At 36.2% G+C, this 18,928-nt stretch overlaps 2 protein-coding genes and 1 long non-coding RNA gene across 6 annotated transcripts; all 3 read right to left on the minus strand.

The window, feature by feature from the left end:
• Positions 1–234: 234 nt before the first annotated feature.
• On the minus strand, positions 235–2,853 carry LOC104240945 (probable E3 ubiquitin-protein ligase RHC1A). 3 transcript variants are annotated; one of them, XM_009795847.2, is made up of 2 exons: positions 2,734–2,853; positions 235–1,415 (listed from the first exon to the last, which is right to left on the minus strand). In XM_009795847.2, the coding sequence occupies exon 2, from the start codon at positions 1,396–1,398 to the stop codon at positions 448–450; it is 951 nt and encodes a 316-aa protein (XP_009794149.1). In that variant the 5' UTR covers positions 1,399–1,415; positions 2,734–2,853; the 3' UTR covers positions 235–447. The 3 variants fall into 3 exon arrangements, with proteins under 3 accessions (XP_009794149.1, XP_009794151.1, XP_009794150.1); XM_009795849.2 differs by having other exon boundaries at positions 235–1,470; positions 2,734–2,850; XM_009795848.2 differs by having other exon boundaries at positions 235–1,457; positions 2,734–2,829.
• A 2,086-nt stretch (positions 2,854–4,939) lies between these two features.
• LOC104240946 (THO complex subunit 7A-like) lies at positions 4,940–13,898 on the minus strand. 2 transcript variants are annotated; one of them, XM_009795850.2, is made up of 4 exons: positions 13,748–13,898; positions 11,498–12,105; positions 5,904–6,061; positions 4,940–5,253 (listed from the first exon to the last, which is right to left on the minus strand). In XM_009795850.2, exons 2-3 carry the CDS (start codon positions 12,089–12,091, stop codon positions 5,927–5,929), a joined length of 729 nt encoding a protein of 242 aa, XP_009794152.1. In that variant the 5' UTR covers positions 12,092–12,105; positions 13,748–13,898; the 3' UTR covers positions 4,940–5,253; positions 5,904–5,926. The 2 variants fall into 2 exon arrangements, with proteins under 2 accessions (XP_009794152.1, XP_070012644.1); XM_070156543.1 differs by having other exon boundaries at positions 11,498–12,657; positions 13,748–13,874.
• Positions 13,899–16,339: 2,441 nt separating this feature from the next.
• LOC104240947 (uncharacterized) lies at positions 16,340–18,593 on the minus strand. The gene is made up of 3 exons (XR_714585.2): positions 18,469–18,593; positions 16,573–16,678; positions 16,340–16,469 (listed from the first exon to the last, which is right to left on the minus strand). It is a non-coding gene; the product is annotated as an uncharacterized lncRNA (long non-coding RNA).
• Between the last annotated feature and the right edge of the window lie 335 nt (positions 18,594–18,928).

Consider the following 18,928-nt stretch of genomic DNA (forward strand, 5'->3'; position numbering starts at 1 on the left):
AAGTGACAAATTAAACCTTGAGCCACTCCTCTATGATTCATATATCTTTTTCTCACTTTGTTAATAGTGGAATCATATTGGGTATGTTGTTGTTGTTAATAGTTGATGAGACTGTAATCCATATATAAACGAACAGAAGAAAAAAGAAAAAAAAATTAGTAATAGTGCCATAGTGGTGTCTGAGCCAACTTGTGCCATATAGACTATTTCACCAAATACCTGCTAAAAGCAAAATTATTGTCAACAGTAGATGTATCATTGACATTTTGAGAACATCATTTACATAAGTCCCTTAAGCATTTCAAGATGTTTTCCACCTATACACCTTTCAAGAACAGCTTCCATCCCACAGTACAGTAAATTGTAAAAACACTTCCACTCCATCTAAGGATAATTTATAGTTGAAAATAGGCAAAATCCAAAGATGCTGGAAACAAAACTTAGTAACTAAAAACGCCAAGTGGGGTAATTCGCTTCATTGTTCTCCTCGTAGGGAGCTGTCGAGCTGCTTCCTCCTCTCTCAACATAATTGCCTGTGTTTTGGTTGGACGAGCGAAAAGGCCACAGAAACGAGAACGGATTCCTCCTACCCTGGTTCTGACTGGCATTGTCCCGGCTACTACTGTTGCTGCCACTGCTAACGTTTCCAGTTCTTGAACTCCAATTGGTCGGGGCACTTCCAGAAGGTCGCGAAGGCAGCTCAAGGCGGCAAACAGGGCACGAGTTGTGCCGAACCAACCAAGGTACAATACAATCTGCATGGTAAATATGCTTACATGGCATCTGCCTTGCTTCAGAACCCAATTCAAAGTTATCTTGACAAACCGGGCACTGAGAATCCGTGTTGAGGTGCCTCTGTGTGATCTTGACAGTAGGCAAAGCATCTATTGCGGAACGAGGTGCCGGGGGTGGACCCTGCCTATCATTAATACTGAGCTGCTCAATCAACTGTTGCAGCCCAGGCCCCATTAAATCATCTAAATTAGGTCGCCGCTGCCCCATTCCCGGACTTCCATTGAAGAAGTACTCAAATGCATCATTTTCCGTCATACTAACAGGAGTTTGGCCGTGAAATATCAACCATGGACCAGAACCGAAACCCCTTCCTTGTCCAGGAACAATGCCGGATCTTGTCCTAATGTCAAAGTTCGGGTTTCTTCCTGCCATTCTCTGCCTCATGAATTGAGCAAGGGCGTCCATTATACCAAATCTTGGGTCCGGGAAAGGATCCATTAATCCAAAATGAGGATCATCCTCAATAGTAGATCTAGCACCTAGCATGTCATCAAGCTCTTCAACGAAACCTCCACCACAATTTGGGCAAAGACAGCTAGCCCCTCGAGGCCGAATTGGTTGCCTGCATCTGTGGCACCAGTGTGTGTAGCTCCCACTCGACATCTCTTATCAGCAGTTTCCTGAACAAAACTTGAAACTTTTAAACCAAGCTGCAGATCATCCTACATCCACAAACTAACAGTTCAACTATAATAGAGATTATTACCAATTTCATTACATGAAATAAGACAATCGATTCAGGTAAAGAATCAGGTAATGCCCAAAAGTGATCTCATGAGTTAATCACATTCATCAAAAAACGTCATAGTAGACCTTCCAAACCTAAAATTCCCCTCCCCCCTATAGCCCTTTTTGAAAAGATCTCTCTTTTTTTCTTTCGGAGCTGCTAAATCCAACCCATCCACCCCACCCACATATCCCCCCCCCTCCCCCCAACAAAAAAGCTCCCCCGCCCAGAGACCTCTCAAGAGAATCGATGACTATTTGTACTAATATATCTGAGACTTCTTGATTAGATAAATGTAAATTGTGGTTTATCAACCTCTTCCCTCTAGAGGAACCCTCACTCGTCAAGAATGTGGTTTTTTTTTAGATCTCTTTGCGAAGATTTCTTAAAGAGGGAAAACACAAATTTGAGCATACTTCTTACAAAACAAGAATTATCAATTTCACTAACATTTAACTTTCTTCTTCATCCCAGTTTTAATGTGACAAATTCTCAAAACCTCAATTATCAATTTTACTGATATTTCAATGGTCGGTGCAACAGTATAGTTGCTCCTTGGTCCGTAGAACATGGATTTTGAGCAATGGATACATCCTCTTTGCATAAATTCAAGGGGAAGGAGCCAGCTTGTGCACATCTCGACAATTCCACGAGGTATCTGCTAACAGGGGCGAAGCCACCTTTTGCCAAGGGTGGTCAATTGACCGACCACTCTTCTGTCTTAAAATATTGACTTTAGATGTATATAACATATATTGAACACCCTTTGTCGGGAAATTTATTTAGTCTTTCAAGTCTGAACACCTTTGGAAAAAATTCTTGCTTCGCCACTGCCTGCTACCTCCCACGACCACAAGTACCGGGTAACTTTGTGCAGTAAGGCCTTTGCCAAGAGGTTTTTGGAAACATACATATTCTAAGCAGAATTTAAGTTATTAGCCAATACAGTAACTGACCAGATAATCCATCCAAAAACTACCCTCTTATGATCTTCAATCCTCACGATCATACAAATTACTAATAAAGCTAGCTCCTTTACACTTTAATCAAATCATAACATACATATAACACAAAATCTTGAAGAAAGAAAAAACCCCATCAAAAACACCGAAACAAAGAAATTCACCCAAAAAAAAAGTCAACTTGATGGCAAATTTGAATTAAAACCCATGAAATATTATGTAAATTAAAATTGAGATTTGGGTTCTTACCAAGAAGATGAGCTGAAGCTGAAGGTGGAAACAGTGAGCGTGAGAGAGAGAGAATGAAATGAACCCTAAAAAGAAGAAAGGGGACAAAAAGGGGATGAGATATGTGCTGTTTTACAGTAGATATGTACTAAAGTGTTTCCTATGTGCATTTTTTATTTATTTATTTTATATATTCTCACCAACTACATGCCAAAATGGTGATTGGAAAGTTTCACAAAGTTAATCATTTTGATTACAAGAAACTACACTTTGGTACCATAAGTTTGTGTTTATTCAAGTTTGAAGTGAAAAGAGTTCAAAGTTCAAACTACATGCCAAGATGTCTAGTGGTAAGGTAAACAATAAGTCATTCTTATTAGAAAAAACTACACTTTGGTGCCATAAGTTTATGTTTTTTCCACTTTAAAGTGAAAAGACTAGGGGTGGATATCGGTCCGTTCAGCTCGGTCGTGAATATTATCGATTTGGCGAATCAGTTATCAGTTTATAAATATACTAAACTGATAACCAAACCGATAAGATATCGATTATCGGGTATCGGTTATTGATAGTAATTAGTTTGGTTATCGATTTACCCGACAAGAATCGAAAATATCCAAAAATCTCATATTTTTATAATAGATACCATGATCATACTGGTAAGAGAAACGAGCTTAATTTTTGTTCTTAAGATAAGAGAGATTAAATTTCAATTTTAGAAAATAAAAACTTTCTTTGCATGTGAAAATTCCAATGAATAATTTCAATTCTTAAATAAGTTAGTAGGAGTAATTAATAATACATTCAACAAGCTAATTTACTGACTACAAAAAAAATGGTAAAAACCTAATCTTATATGATAAAGAATCATGGTTAATAAAAAAAACTAAAAATTTAAATAATTAATTCTTTAAAAGTTTAACACTATAAATATGAATTGAAGAATAAAGATGAGAAATTCAGAAAGTTTAAATCAATCAAGCCTTAAGGTGGCTTTATATACTTAAGGATGTAACTATAATTTTGATAAAGCTCATCAGGTTATCGGTTAAATCATATTGGATAAATCAAGACCTATACCGATAACTCAATAGTCAAATAACATCAAATCGTTACTAAACCAATAATCCAATAATCCAATAGCATTCTTTGGATTCGAGTTATTAGTTTTACCCGACATATGATCAATAGTGTGATATGTTAAGATAAACACTATACTTAGTTGGGGCATTCTTCTTCTATAAGGACAACTCTAATTTGGAAATCAGTTTTAATTGGTGATTGCAGCTCTTATCATAATTTTCTCTAATAGTGGTTAATTGTAATTCCAAGGTTCCTCTTACTTCTTAATTTTTTTTTCCTTTTCATTTTGAAAAAACCTCAATCTCGACTGTTGAGGAATTTATTATTCATTCCATCCAAAATTTACTATCCTCAGTTTCCATCATGAATTTTACATCTAATACTTTATTCTATGACACTCAACCTCAATAAGTCTGACAATTTTCTAAACTATGAAGGTCAAGCACTATTTATATAATTGATCAAAACTTGGGCTTTAAATCAAGTTAATTAATTAAAGTCCATTTAGAATTTTTTATAGTTGGACTGAGTCAATCCTTTCATGTTTCATGTTTTAAGGTTTTGACTATCTCAAATTAAGTGAAGTGGACAAGTAAATCAAATTTGAAAACTGAATGTGGCATCACAACCAAAATCAGAATGGTCCCTCAATAATAAACTAACTGAGATGTCAGGGTGACTGTTCTCCATCAGAATTTAATCCATCTTTCGTTTTAGCCACACCAATTTGTGCATGTCAAAATCAGAGTACATTAAAAAAAAAAAACTGTCATATCCAGCATTTCTACACTATCATACAACAACAACAACAACAACAACAACAACAACAAACTCAGTGTAATCTCACAAGTGAGGCTGGTAATGTGTACTGCATTTCTACAGTATCATAGAAACGCAAAATTGTTAAATAGCATGACGGAAAGCTATTACAAGACTCTGGTCTGCATAAATGAACACAAGGCAATTTCTTCCGATCTACCTTAACCTTGGTGGGCAGAGTTATTCTGTATCTATATTGGTTGAAAGTACCAATCAACAGGTAGAATAGTCCATATATACACAATGCATACACAAGTTGATCACATACCATCTTTATCACAAAAAGGAAGAAAGAGAACAGTTTGGGCCCTGGGTGAGGGAGGGGTTGGGGACAGAAGAGGGCTCATTGATTGATATTTTATAGGACTGGAATCAACATGATATCATAATTCTGAAAGAAAAATCAAAATTAGTAAAGGCTGATTCTCAGGCACATTAGAGGTCCAAATGGCCAGGTCCTTGAACTTACACCTCTAAATTTGGCATCTGATACAAAGTTGACATAAATTTACAACATCCCTTGAAAAAGGCTAGGAGTTTGGAAATTCTTTTCCAAGAAAAAAGAATGCTTAATACTCAAATACAGCCATTGGTAGGAGCTATTTGTCATCTGGCAAAGTCTTGTCCTTAGTATGCCAACTGCAACAATGAAGACTGAACTCATTAACTGAAACATAGAAAGACAATAAAATATTCTCTATTGATAATCTTAAAGATCTTAACATTCTTAGATATGTGGTGCATGTAGATGAAAGGTGTCTAAGATGCCAGAAGATAACGCTTAAAGCTACATGTGCAGCATAATGTGATATGTTATTTCTCATGCTCAATTCCTAAGTAAGCCTTCACAGCACCTCGACCCTACCAAACATGATTCCTGCAGACTATCTTCTACTACAGGACAAGGTTGTGACCTGGTGACAGCACCAAATCAAAATGAAGCCAACTTAGCCTATACTTCTAAGGATAAAGCTTAGATTGCCAGAAGTCATTGACTTGACTCTGAGCAATCTCCAAAGGGCTAAACTTTGTTTGACAATCAAAGAAAACCTATTAAAACCTGAAAGAAACTGTTACGAAGAAGCAAATGCCTCTCCAACACCAGTACTTTTGTGCAATATTAGTATTGCAGTTTATGGATGCTGAGATGTAAATCCTTTGATATGAAGTAAGATATGCATCATACAAAAGCTACATCACTTGAAGACTTGAGTTCCAATATTAGGTACTGCATTAAGAGATCTATTGCTACGCATAGATGATGTATGAAAGAATAAACTTATAATTACGGGGTCTAGGTGCAATTCATGCACTAATCCACAGCCATTGCTCCAGGACCCCCAGTAGCATCCTCCAGCCCACTCTTATTATGATCATCAACTGCATTCCTCATCTCTTCAACCAAACTCCTCTGTTCTTCCTCTATCGTGTTCTGCAACTCATCAACCTAAGGAAGAAGTTTGAACATCAGCAAAAGATATCCACTTATACCGATCAAAGTGTTCTCAAATATATATAAATATTAAGCACTTATACAAACGTTAACTATCTATCTACTACAAACATGGAAAATTTGACAATCGATCTTTTACAATGACCCAGTCATCTGCTTATCACACATCAGTTGCTTATCATTGGTGATAGAAAAATTCGACTGAAACATAATTTATAGTAATTGGAAGTTACAATAGCTGCAATAAATTAGAGAATAGTTGAATATGTCTGAAACTGTGAAAGACCAAAGCGTGAATCGGGAAGATAATAGGAGGAAGAAGGGATCAAATTTTAGCATAGCCCTTCACAATGATGGAGCAGCAGTAGAAGATTTGACATGAATTAAGTCCCTCAAAATCACAGTAATTAGAATGATCAATAAGGGTTGCTATGAAGGCCCTTCCAAATTCTACAACGTATTCCTTCTAACCATTAGACACTGAGCTCATCAATCTAAAGAAAAGGAAAACTGAAGGCATGGATGGAAAAATAAGATTCTTTCCACGGCCAAAGGAGGCCTTGATCTAATAGTGCTGTAAGTCAACCTTTGGCACTGTGAGTATGAGGTCTCAGTTTTAAGTTCTATATTAATTAATTATGTTCTCGAGCCGAGGGTCTATTGGAAACAACCTCTCTATCCTCCTCACAAGGTAGGGGTAAGGTCTGCACACACACTACCCTCCCTAGACCCCACGGTGTGGGATAATACTGGGTATGTTGTTGTTGTATTAATTAATTATGTGTTGGCTCTCCCTCCACTAGTATGTAGGTGTTTAACCGAAGTGTAAATAGAACCATAGCTGATTTCTGAAACAAAGATGGGAAGAGATCTCCCAACTCCCACCTCTCTACTCCACCCCACCCCCACCCCCACCCCCACCCCCGCAGGTGGCGGGAGGAGGAAGAAAAGAATATTAGAATAGACATACATAAAAGAAAAGGAGGTTGAGACACACATAACGGAGGGCTGGACGACGAGGCGGATCATAGAAGGACTTGCAGACTTCTAGCTGATAAGCTTCTAAAGAAGGAGGACAGATGACACCTTAGGTGAATTCCAATCAGAGTGGGAGAGGAAAGTCAAGTGTTTTATACAGCATCGCACAAGTTCACATGGTACGCGTGCTTTTGGACACGATTGATGGCGTAGCCCAAGGGACAAATCTGTGGAGTTTGTTGGACCAAAGTGGACAATACGTGCCATGAGCTTAGGCTGTTAGAGCTGGATGATCCCTCAGTACGATGGTGGGGCAAACCTCAACGAGGACGCTGAATCTGTAAGGGAGATGTATGTGACGCCCATGACGGAGGCGGGCCGACGAGGGCGGGTCATAGAAGAACTGGCAGGCTTCTAGCTGGCAAACTTTTGAATAAGGGATATAGATGACACTTTAGGCGAATCCCACATCCCAATGGGAGAGTAAAGTGAAAAGCTTTATCAGGCATAGCACAAATTTACGCGTAGCCCAAGGGATAAACCTATTAGGTCTATTGGACCAAAGCGGACAATACGTACCATAAGCTAGGCTAAACTTACAAAGTAAAATGATAAATACAAAATCAAAAAAAAAAAAGGTAAAGGGGATTGGAAATAATTTCGATGATTCAATTGATGGGCCACAAACTCTCAAATGTCTCCTAGACATAAACTGCAATCTCTCTCTATATATATATATACACACACTAACGTTCACTTCTTTTATTGCAGTATTAGGTACCATGCAGTTTTCTCAAAATGGGATTTATTTTTTGTTTTGTCAATTTGTAGCTCTACACTTATCAAAAATATTCAATTTTGATGAGAATGTTATTCCACCAAATGCCATACTACAACTACTAAGGCTTAGTTCCAGACTAGCTGAGATTAACTATGTGAATCCTCGCAATCCACTTCGCTCCATTAGACCCTTCTCATGCTACTATTCAATCAATAAGGTCTTCTATCCCTTAAAGTTTTCTACATTTTTTCCTGACATACAAATTTTTAACAAGATCATAATACTCCTAGCAAATATTGGACAAAATCATCTTCAGCAATCTTCATTCGTTTATTTTCTGTGTATTCTATTTGCTCCTTCTGTCGGATATGCTCTCTCTGCCCCAATTTATGTAGCATTTTTTAATTGAACACGGAGTTTAAGAAAAAAGTAAATGAATTTTAAAACTTGTAGTCTAAAACATGTCATAGACATGTATGGCTATAACATCATATCACTAAAGGTAAAATGGAAGTTTAAAGTTAAATTGTTTCTACATATATAAAGGCGCCATTCATTTTTAGACAGACTAAAAAGGAAACATACCACATAAAATGGGATAGAGGGAGTACTTATTTCTAATCTTGTATGATTACACATCCATCTTAATATCCGTATTTCTGTGGTACCCATCTTATGGATATATAGGACCTTAGAGGCTCAATATTCACTTCCATAAAAACTACCAGCTTTAGAACTTTCTATTAAACTTGCATTTCACTTTGGCTTGTATCTTCCTATCACATAATAATCTAATAGCACTTCTCCAGTTCGACCACTATTTTAATTATGCATTACACACCTTCATATCCTCCTGGAACATCAAGCCAAGATAAGTAAAACTGTCTGTATTTAGGCACCGTAATTCCGCCTAATCTCAATTCAATTAAACTCATCTGATTTAAACTTGCACGGGATATATTATGTCTTTCTTTTATCTTGCACAAACTCTGGGCACCGTGGTGACGTAGTCCCTCCTAATCTCACTTCAGTTAACTCTTCTGATTTAAACTTGCAATGCATATATTATGTCTTTCCTTTTTTATCTTGTTTTATGAATCGGCGCAACTAGTGGATCGCGGCAGAAATAATGCACATATTATGCCTTACTTTTACGTATTCTAATAACCTAATTTTTTAGCGTTCTTCTCTGTAGTTCAAACTTTTAGTCACTTAACACCCTTGCTAATTTCATATCAGAAATGTCTTCTGCAAATAGCTTATACCATAGGATCTTATCTTGTATATTGTTAGTTATCTCATCCATAATTAGGATGAACAAGTACGGGCTCAATGCAAATTACTGGTGTGGACCTATGGTTATAGGAAACTATTTTATGTCTTACCAGTTACCACGACTTTTTGATGCGGAGGAGATCTCTTACCGCCAATTAGTAATCTTAAAGTCCATTCTTTGAGTAGCTTATATTATGCAAGACCACATTGTTGGCAAAGGGTTATGCAAGAGGTGCTATGGTGTATGTTATTCGCTGATGACATTGTTCTGATTGACGAGACGCGGAGTGGCGCTAACGAGAGGCTGGAGGTTTGGAGACAGCCCCTTAAGTCTAAGGGTTTCAAATTGAGCAGGACGAAGACGGAATATCTTGAGTGCAAGTTCAGTGCCGAGCCGAGGGAAGCGGGCATGGACGTGAGGCTTGGATTGCAGGTCATTTCCAAGAGAGGCGGTTTCAATTACCTTGTGTCGGTTATCCAGGGGGATGGGGAGATCGACGAGAATGTCACACACCGTATAGGGGTGGGGCGGATGAAATGGAGGTTAGCATCTGGAGTCCTGTGTGACAAGAAAGTGTCACAGCTACTCAAAGGTAAGTTTTATAGAGCGGTGGTTAGGCCGGCCATATTGTATGCAGATGAGTGTTGGCCAGTTAAGAACTCACATAACCAGAAGATAAAAGTAGCAGAAATGAGGATGTTGAGGTGGATGTGCCGGCACACTAGGATGGATAAGATTAGGAATGAAGATATTCGGAAGAAGGTGGGCATGGCTCCTATTGATGACAAGATGCGAGAAGCGAGCTCAGATGATTTGGGCACGTCCAAAAGAGGAGCTTGGATGCCCCGGTATGGAGGTGTGAGCGGTTGGCGATGGTGGACGCGAGGAGACATAGAGGGCGGCCTAAGAAGTATTGGGAAGAGGTGATCAGGCAGGATATAGCGAGGTTTCAGATCTCTGAGAACATGGCTCTCGACAGGAAGCTGTGGAGGTCAATCATTAAGGTATAGGTTAGGAGGTAGTTGAGCATATTTCGTCTACTAGTATGAGGCTAGGCTGATAGGATTTAGTCTTAGACTGCTCGTGGTCAGTGTTGTGTTTACACTACTCCGTTTTCATAGTGTCGGGCCTTATTAACTAGTTATTATTTCTGCTTTCCATCTATTCACTGGTTCTTGTGATGTTATTATTTCCATGGTTTTTTGGTGATGGTACTGATATATTATCTCTTTTCGTCTTTTCGCCTTCTTGAGCGGAGTGTCTATCGGAAACAACCTCTCTACCCCATTGGGGTAGAGTTAAGGTCTGCGTACACACTACCCTCCCCAGACCCCACTTGTGGGATTATACTGGATCGTTGTTGTTGTTGTACATTGTTGGCAAAGCACTACAAGAGGTGAAGTGGAATAAGATGCATTTGGTAGCATGTCTTCTCATTGTCAAAAAAATGCTCGTATAAGATGAAGGAAGTCAAAAGGAAACAAAGGAAAATCAATTATTTTCTCTTCCATAATCACTAATTCTGCCACAAGAATCAGCAAGGATGCTGTATAGGCTGTTTCTTCTTATCTTGTAGTCATGTTCAAGTTAAGAAACCCTTCATGAACATTCAGATCATGTAACTTGAAACTGTATATACCCCCAATAATGCCAAGGGTAATGGAAAGATAATAACCAACTTAAGAAATTAAAATTTAGGATAGTCTCTTCAGAATTATTAATCAAACAAAAATACTTAACACCAAGTTTCCCAGTCAGTCTTACATAAATTTCACGAAACATCGTTGAGATATACTAACATTTGATGATTTAAATAGATAGAGAAATGCAACTGTTTTACAAAAAAGAAAAAAAAAAGATTGTGATCGCCTTTTAGGTCAGAAAACTAGAATGCTAAGGCAATGATGAGAGCAACTGGCTAAATTTCAGAGGATTTCAGGATATGCTGAATAAAGATAAACAGTACTAGAAGCAAATAAAGAAAACTTTGAAAAGCCTGGGATTTTCGCCTACTGTTGATGGTTACCTTTCCTTATAAATTCAATAGAGTTTTACCATCACTTTAGCAGCAATTAGAGAGTTGACGGTAATACCAAAAATAACCGCAGTCAAAGCCACTAGGGAAAGTCAGGTCAAGAGAGAGTCTCTTTCCGATTTTACAGGTTTAAAGTACAAATTTACGAATGTGAAATGTAAATGCCGAAGAGAAAAGCTTATTGAAGGAGAATTATCCTGCAATTCTCTAAAGATGTTGTGGACCTGTTGGTCAGTGGATTATGTCAGTTATCTCTAATTCCTACAGTCTTTAGCTACTATAATCAAATAGAAGCTATTCATGAATTCCAGTGAAAAGTCAACAGAACAAACTAGATGGTTTTTATAGAAAGATACGTACCACGTGTAATAGAAGCGCAAATTGCTTTTTACGAAGCTCCAACATTCTTGAACTAGCAGTATTCTCTGCCTCCAACATGGCTATCTCTTTCTCAAGATCTGTAATATCCTTCTGAGTTTCAGATCTTGGAGGCTGCATCGCGACCAACTTCCTGATGGCCTCGCATTCTTCTTTATGCTGCCTCTCTATCTTGCTTTCTTCAAGTTGCCTCTTGAGATCTTCTATATCGGCCTGAGCTTGTAATATTTGTCCATTTATCTCATCTTTCAGGCCATTGAAATTCTCCTTCTCCCTAAGGTTTGCATCTATGACTGCTTTGCTCTTTAGGAGCGGGATCTCAAATGTATTTAGCTCTTGCAAAAAAGCTTTGGCAAGTTTTTCACAATCGCCATAGTTATCAGCTTCCTTCTCTACCTCCGAAGCAAAAGCAGTAAACTTTTTCTGAAGTTTCTTCAGCGGCGGTTCACCTCTAGTGGTTGTTGTGCGAGTAAGAAGTCTATGCTTAATAATAAAATCATCTTCAAGTGGGCCAAAAGCATAATGTGCAGCCACTGTCTCCCCCTTCCCAGCAACTTTTCTGCCTCTGGCCAACATTTAGTTTTCCTATCCTGAAAGAAAAATCATCTCCGACAGATCAGCATCCGATGGATTCCAAAGAATTTTTGGATAACGTTTCCAGCTCTGAAGAGGTAAATAACAGAAATAGGTGTTCTCTACTTCTGGCGTAATCAAGATACTGAATAATTCATGAGTTAATTTCAGATTCCGTTTTTGAAGTAGCAACCTCTCTGAGTGACCAAAAAACAAAAAGACAGCAAGATCTATGCAGAAGTTGTCCTAAACATTGTTTGATCAACTAAACCTCGATTCCAAACTAGTGGTTGTAGGTTGTGTGAATCCTCCTTATAAAATCTTTAGAGATTCATCATATTATGATTAATATTTCTGTTGCATGTCAACTTGCTGCAACCCTCCTCCTTCATTTTAGCTCAGACCAGCTATCCAAAACTCACATAGACAGAGTTCTTAACTAATTTTTGTTAGATCGAAAAAACAATTTGTAATCACTGAGATTGGTAACAAACTTGAAGAGTAGAATACACTCCTTTTCTCTTTTGTAGGTAACTTGATGAATAGAATCTTTCCACAAGGGAAACTCCCTAAAAATGTTGTCAAATTAAAAGATATAAGAATAAGAGAAGGACAATTTGACACGAACAGAAAGAAAAACTTTACAGACCAACAAAAGCCCATTGACTACACGAAGGCAACAAAGAGTGTGGAAGACTAAGATAAAGCAAACAATTTAGACGAGAACCCTACGAAGTCGACAATAATGAGTTGGGTGCTTTAACTATTCAGCCATCAATGTTTTCCTTGACGAAATCCTTTTACATAATTTTCTTACCTCAAAATCGAGAAATTGTATTCTCCAAGGACAACATTATCCAGCAAATAGGAGAAAACAACTTACATTGCAGCTTACTAGTGGAAATTATTTTCTTTACAAATATCTCAAGCCTCAATCCTTACTTCATATCATTTGATTCAACCAACAATTAGATATTGCTACCAAGCAAACACTAAAAACTACTACCAAACACCACCATCACACCCTATCCTCTAGTTTCCGCGTAATAGTAGTGGTGGAGCCAGGATTTCATACAAGGGGATTCAAAAATTACTAGATTGTTATGTTACTTTCTCAACCCCAAAAAAAAACTAGATTGTCATGCCTGAAATTGGAACCTATGATCTAAGGAAATTTTTTGAATCCTTTGCCACTTCACTAGAATTTTTACTCATGTCAAGTGGGTTCAACAGTTTAAATATAACAAAAAAATAGTTAGTTTCTGCCGTATTAGCATACTGTAATTTTTCGACAAAGGGATTCAATTGAACCCCCCCCCCCTGCCTTTTCTTCAATTTAGCTCCGCCCATGCTAGTAGTTTATAGGAATACCATAAGTCACCTACTTCTATATCCAACCAAATACTAAAAAATGATCCAAAAATAACTTCTCAAGATACAACATTTTTCAAGGAAATCCATATAAAATGCACCACTAAACAAGGACAATTTATAGAAATCAGAAAAAAAAATGGTGAGCTACAAATAAATCAAATAGTCTGAAATTGGCAATATGAATCCTCCAAAACCATTTTATTTGTGAACTATAAATAAATCAATTACAGCTACAAACAACAATTACAGTGTGTGTGTGAGTGCGAGAGAGAGAGGGAGTTATACTTAAATGTGTGAGAGACAGAAAATCTTTGCGGGCAAAACCCTCGTGTTTTTCACTGGGAAAAACCTATGTTCTTGCTTCTCGCTAGTCTGACGATTAAGGGCGAGATCTCAGGGTTTTGGCTTCTTTTTTCTTTTGAAATTGCTATAATAGGTTAGTAGAAATATTAAATATAATTTTTATAAAAAGATATAATTTGGAAAATACAATAGACACGAAGATGCAATGGAATTATTTTATGAATATATAAATGCACTGAATATTCATACATTCGAGTCACAAATGAACACATTTATCTTCTTGTTAAAAGTTAGTGAGGACAACATTCGTAAAAAAAAAAAAAAAAAATATAACCTTAGATGATTGGTAATTTTTTATTGTAAGACATTAATATGATCAATCAAACAACCCATTAATTAGTTCACTCCCACAATATCTAGCCTACGCCGGAGGAGTAAATCGTAGTTACGGTGGATGCTCCCACCAACTGAGTTTTCAATTGAGAGTACAACTTTGTATTGTCACCACAATTCTGCCTGAGAAATAAGAAGTAATACTATTAAGGTGTGAGAAATTCTTAAACTTCTTAAGAAACAAAATTACTTTGATTGAAAAACACAAATATCTTAAATGCAACCTCAAATTAGTCACATGGTACAGTTTCACAACCCGGATATCTACATGAAGAGAAGCTCAAATGAATTGCCTGATTTCTCGAATTCAAGCACGGTAACAACAACTTCTCAACTTTGTGAAATAATAGGTTCATAATCATTGTCACAATCTACAAGAAGTGCAATATATTAGGCATCGGAGTTTGAGTATCATTATTTATCAATTGTAGGCGTCCATAACCATAAGAAATCTCATCAGTTGGATTTTTAACGAAAGTAAGCATTTGAATCAAATAGGAAATATTCCCCAAGTAGGATCACACAAGTCTTGAATTATCCTATAATAACGTATGATGTCGCTGATGTAGCTCTGCATGGAAAAACTACCGTTTTTCTTAATTAAATGTAACAAATTCTACATGACAAAATAAGTAAATCTTGGAAGGTTCGCTAGAAAAATAGTGTCTATCACCCAAATGCTAAAACTCCAAACCATTGCAAGAGAAAACCAAATAAAGTTGAGCATCTGATATAGAACAATGAGCTTCGGGTGTTTCATGTCTAATCATTTCATGCTCATGGACATCTTTAGTCATGGACAGTGCAACTGAAACTATTTTGGTCTGCAATTGACTCAATACATAAGCCAGCTCATGCTTTAATATACCACTCTTTGAACCTAAATATTCAGTAATTATAGAAATAGCTTGTTCTCCTCCATTATTTTGTAGTCCAAAAAGATAAGCATCTGAAATCTTTTTATTCTGTTATTGACCAACTACATAAGCAACCTCATGTTTTAATAGAGCAATCTTTGAACCTACAGATTAAATAATCGCATAAATAGATTCTTCTCCTCCATTAATCTGTAATGCACAAAGAAGAACATAGCATTCATATATACCATATTTTTAACTCAAAAGAACTTTTGTCATGTCCTTGATAGAGGAATAAGAATCAGGAGCAGTTGAATATACAAACATAAAGAGTGACGACACCATTGTTCAAAAGTCATCGTAATTCTCTATATTCGTCAACTCAGTGATTTAAATGAGAACTACTTCACATGTTTGTTGGAACTATTTAGCTGGATTTGAAGTCAAACTTCTTTGTATAAGTGAAATATTATTTTATAACGTAATTACATCAAGCAAGGGATACCTTCGACATCAAATTTTCGGGTAAGGGATCTTCTTGACTCCAAGTCAAAGAATGGAATTGCAAGCCAAGGCATCAATGACTTATAAGTGTTAAATGCATCAAAGTCTTCATCAGAAGAAACAAAGACGATTTCAAAATTAGGATTGCTATGATCTTTAAGTTATTAGTGTATATTGATTAACAGGTCTGTAAACTTTGTACATGATGGATACCAGTTAGCTGAAAAGTATAGGCCGATAACTTTGCTTTCAAGGTTGGAAACTTTCACTCGTATCAAGATAATCACTATCTACTTTCCCTCATTTAATTAGTGGTCAAATGAATGTGAAGTACACAGAAGAAAATTCCAATGCAGCAGCATAAATCATTAATTTGAGTTTAAGGTTTATCCATATATAGGTGCAGAATTAGCAGTAAATTATGTTTATCATACCTGAGGCTGGAGAGAAATTGGCCTTTGACATCAACACCAAATGGGCAAATACAACACATAAATTGTAGTTATTCAAGATCTATGTTTGGGTGTGCAATGAGAACCAACAATTTGCTTCATGTCTAACAATTGGATGCTTATTGACATCTTTAAGAGTCTTGGATAGTGCATTTGTAGCGTTTTTAGTATGTAATTGACCCAATACATAATCAACCTCATGGTTTACTAAAGTAGTCTTTGAACTTACAGATCCAGTAATTGCGATAATTACTTCTTATCTACTATTGTTCTACTGTGCAAAAAGAGCAACATAACATTCATACATGCCTTGTTCTTCACTCAAAAGAACTTTCCTCAGGTCCTGGACAGAGGAATAAGCAGCTGGAGCAGCTGGCTCCATGGATAGAAAGGGTGATGACACCATTGTTGAGGAACCGTCATTAGTTCCTACATTCTTCAACTCTTTGATTTGTTTGAGAGTTAGTTCACTTGTTTTTCGAAACTATTGAGCTGGAACTGAAACCAAACTTCTTTATATTAGGGAAATATTAATTTATAAATCAATTACACGAAGGGCGAGAAAAATAATCGGAATGAAAAGGAACTATAACGCACTTACATTCCGTATGTCATTAAGTCATCCCAGACGTGAGATCACATTAACAACTCGAGCACTAAATGGAGAAGGCATCATTAATGAACTGGTGACTTTGATCATAGTTTTCCTGCCAAAGTAAGAAAAAGTAGTTCATACGATTTAAGCCAAATTCCTGTATCTTGTTTCTAAAAACTTAATAACATACTTCTCGATTGAGGCATGTATACGATCACCATAGAAAATCAAATTCCATGTTAGTGCACAATTGTGAAGCCAACTTTAAGAGACCAAAAGAGAACTAGTTGTACTACACATATTTCATATATAAGCCAAATTTCTGTATATTCATCAGAAAGAACTTAATAACACACTTTCGACGATAGTCTAAGCAAGGCGACCATATCTAATATTTGTCAGATATTTATTTTGAACATAATGAATCTTATTAAGTGCAAAGATTCAATATAGGTAAATTTTATGTCCGACATAATCAGGACATAACTGGTTAAAGTTTTCCCCATCATGTGAATGACAAAGTAAACTTTGGTAATTTGTATTTTTTCACGCTCATCATCGCCTATCAAATGATCAAGTTATATGTCATGCATTTTATTTTTTTTCAACTAAAAAACCACAATCAGTAATAATTTAACCACCATGTCCAAGTTTGAATATCAGTACATATTCTCAGAACTATAGTTTTAGTCAAATAATATTTTTATTAACTTGGTTAAAGTAAAATATTATTTGCACTATACAGGTCAAATATAATGGACTCTATATTACAATACACCAATCTTTGCGATCTAAGTGCCGGTGGATTTACTTTTGTTTCTACCTTAATTGTATGTCCCGAGTTATAATCGTTATAAGCGTAAAAAATCTTTTTCAAGAAACTCAAATTTTTTAAAAACTACTGGGACAATTGTGCTTGAATGATAATAGTTGCTATCAGGGGCGGATTTACCTCGGTGTAAGCGGTGTCATCCGACACCGCTTCGCCGAAAAAGTTTACTGAATATGTGTAAATTATTAATATGTACAAATAAATGTATTAATAAAAAAATGGACACTGGTTTACACATATATCTCGCTAGCTCTTTTGGTCATGCGCTTCACGTTCCTTGGTGAAGTCTTGGGTTCGAATATCAACAGTTTTTCATGACGTGCTTAAAACTGAGTAACTTTTTTGATGCCTTTTCTGCTTAAGAATGTGGCATCGAAGGTGCAACCCTTGACCCCTTAGCTGGTAAGGATAAACTAAACTAGTGGACCACACTAGAGCTTGGGCCGCATTAACAATAATTTTTCGTAGGTTCTATGCTAAGTTGTCTTACTATTTCTTTTTCTTTCTATCTTTATATTGGGCGGCGATGAAATTGGTTCAAACCAATTTGCAAGTCAAATAATGAAAGAGTTTTAAGTGATTATTTAGTGTTATATATAGAAAAGGTAATATTTAATATTATTTCTAGTAAGTATATTCTGAATATATTTCAAAAAAAATAAAACATGTCGAGGAGGGTTGTAGTAACATAGTTGATTAATTTTTTTTAATAAGATTCGAATTTATTATTTTAATGCGTATTGTTACACTGATGTATATTTTATTTGTTCATTTCTTTAAATGTCGATACCGCTTACGAAAAATCATGCGTACGCCCTTGGTTGCTATAGTTCATTCCATATCACTTAAAGAACAATTTATAAAGAATTGAAATTACTGGAGCAACTTCTTAGATAATTGATGCTATGGGGAAAAAAGAAAGTTTATATAAGTCTTAGCAAATACTTTAGAATACGGAAAAAAATGTTGATTTTCCTGTAATTTATACAGAATTGTTAATCTTACTTTCAGAAACAGAAATACTACAGAGAAGCGGAACTTTAAAACTATGTGAAAGTTGAATATGTTACCTTTGAACCATGTATAACCAATTACATGGAATATGATATTTCAGGCTTGAATCGATCCAGAATTTCCCACATTCGAACGACTCTAACTTTGAGATTCAATTGCATCGAGTTGCTTGAAATTTGTCTGATTTAATGAACTTGTGTAGCCATATTTGCAAAGCTGTTGTAGTAATCAGATGAGTAGATAAAATAGAGATTTGAAAAGGATTTGAAATAATAAAGCTTATAAATCAACAATTATGAGAGATGTAGATAAAATAGGGATTTTCGTGGGAAGCCCACGTTTAGGACACGATCAGTCATGAGGTTTAGGACACTGTTTTCTTTGTTTTAATTTTTCTTTTTTCTTTATAAAAATAATTGGCAAATTTGAGTGGGTAGTTTTTATTAGAAAACGGCCAACAAAAAAAGTGGGAGTTGTTTTTTTCTTTTTGTAATTTCCAAATATAATACAATAACT

Source organism: Nicotiana sylvestris, chromosome 9, assembly GCF_000393655.2.
Source record: "Nicotiana sylvestris chromosome 9, ASM39365v2, whole genome shotgun sequence".
Classification (NCBI taxonomy): Eukaryota; Viridiplantae; Streptophyta; class Magnoliopsida; order Solanales; family Solanaceae; genus Nicotiana; species Nicotiana sylvestris.

What these genes read in the sequence shown, in the direction of transcription:
- LOC104240946 (XM_009795850.2), bottom strand. Translation starts at nt 12,091, where the DNA reads ATGTTGGCCAGAGGCAGAAAAGTTGCTGGGAAGGGGGAGACAGTGGCT. An exon ending in TTGCGCTTCTATTACACGTG is followed by an intron (nt 6,062 to 11,497) that starts GTACGTATCTTT and finishes CTTCTTCCTTAG; the next exon opens with GTTGATGAGTTGCAGAACAC.
- LOC104240945 (XM_009795847.2), bottom strand. Translation starts at nt 1,398, where the DNA reads ATGTCGAGTGGGAGCTACACACACTGGTGCCACAGATGCAGGCAACCA.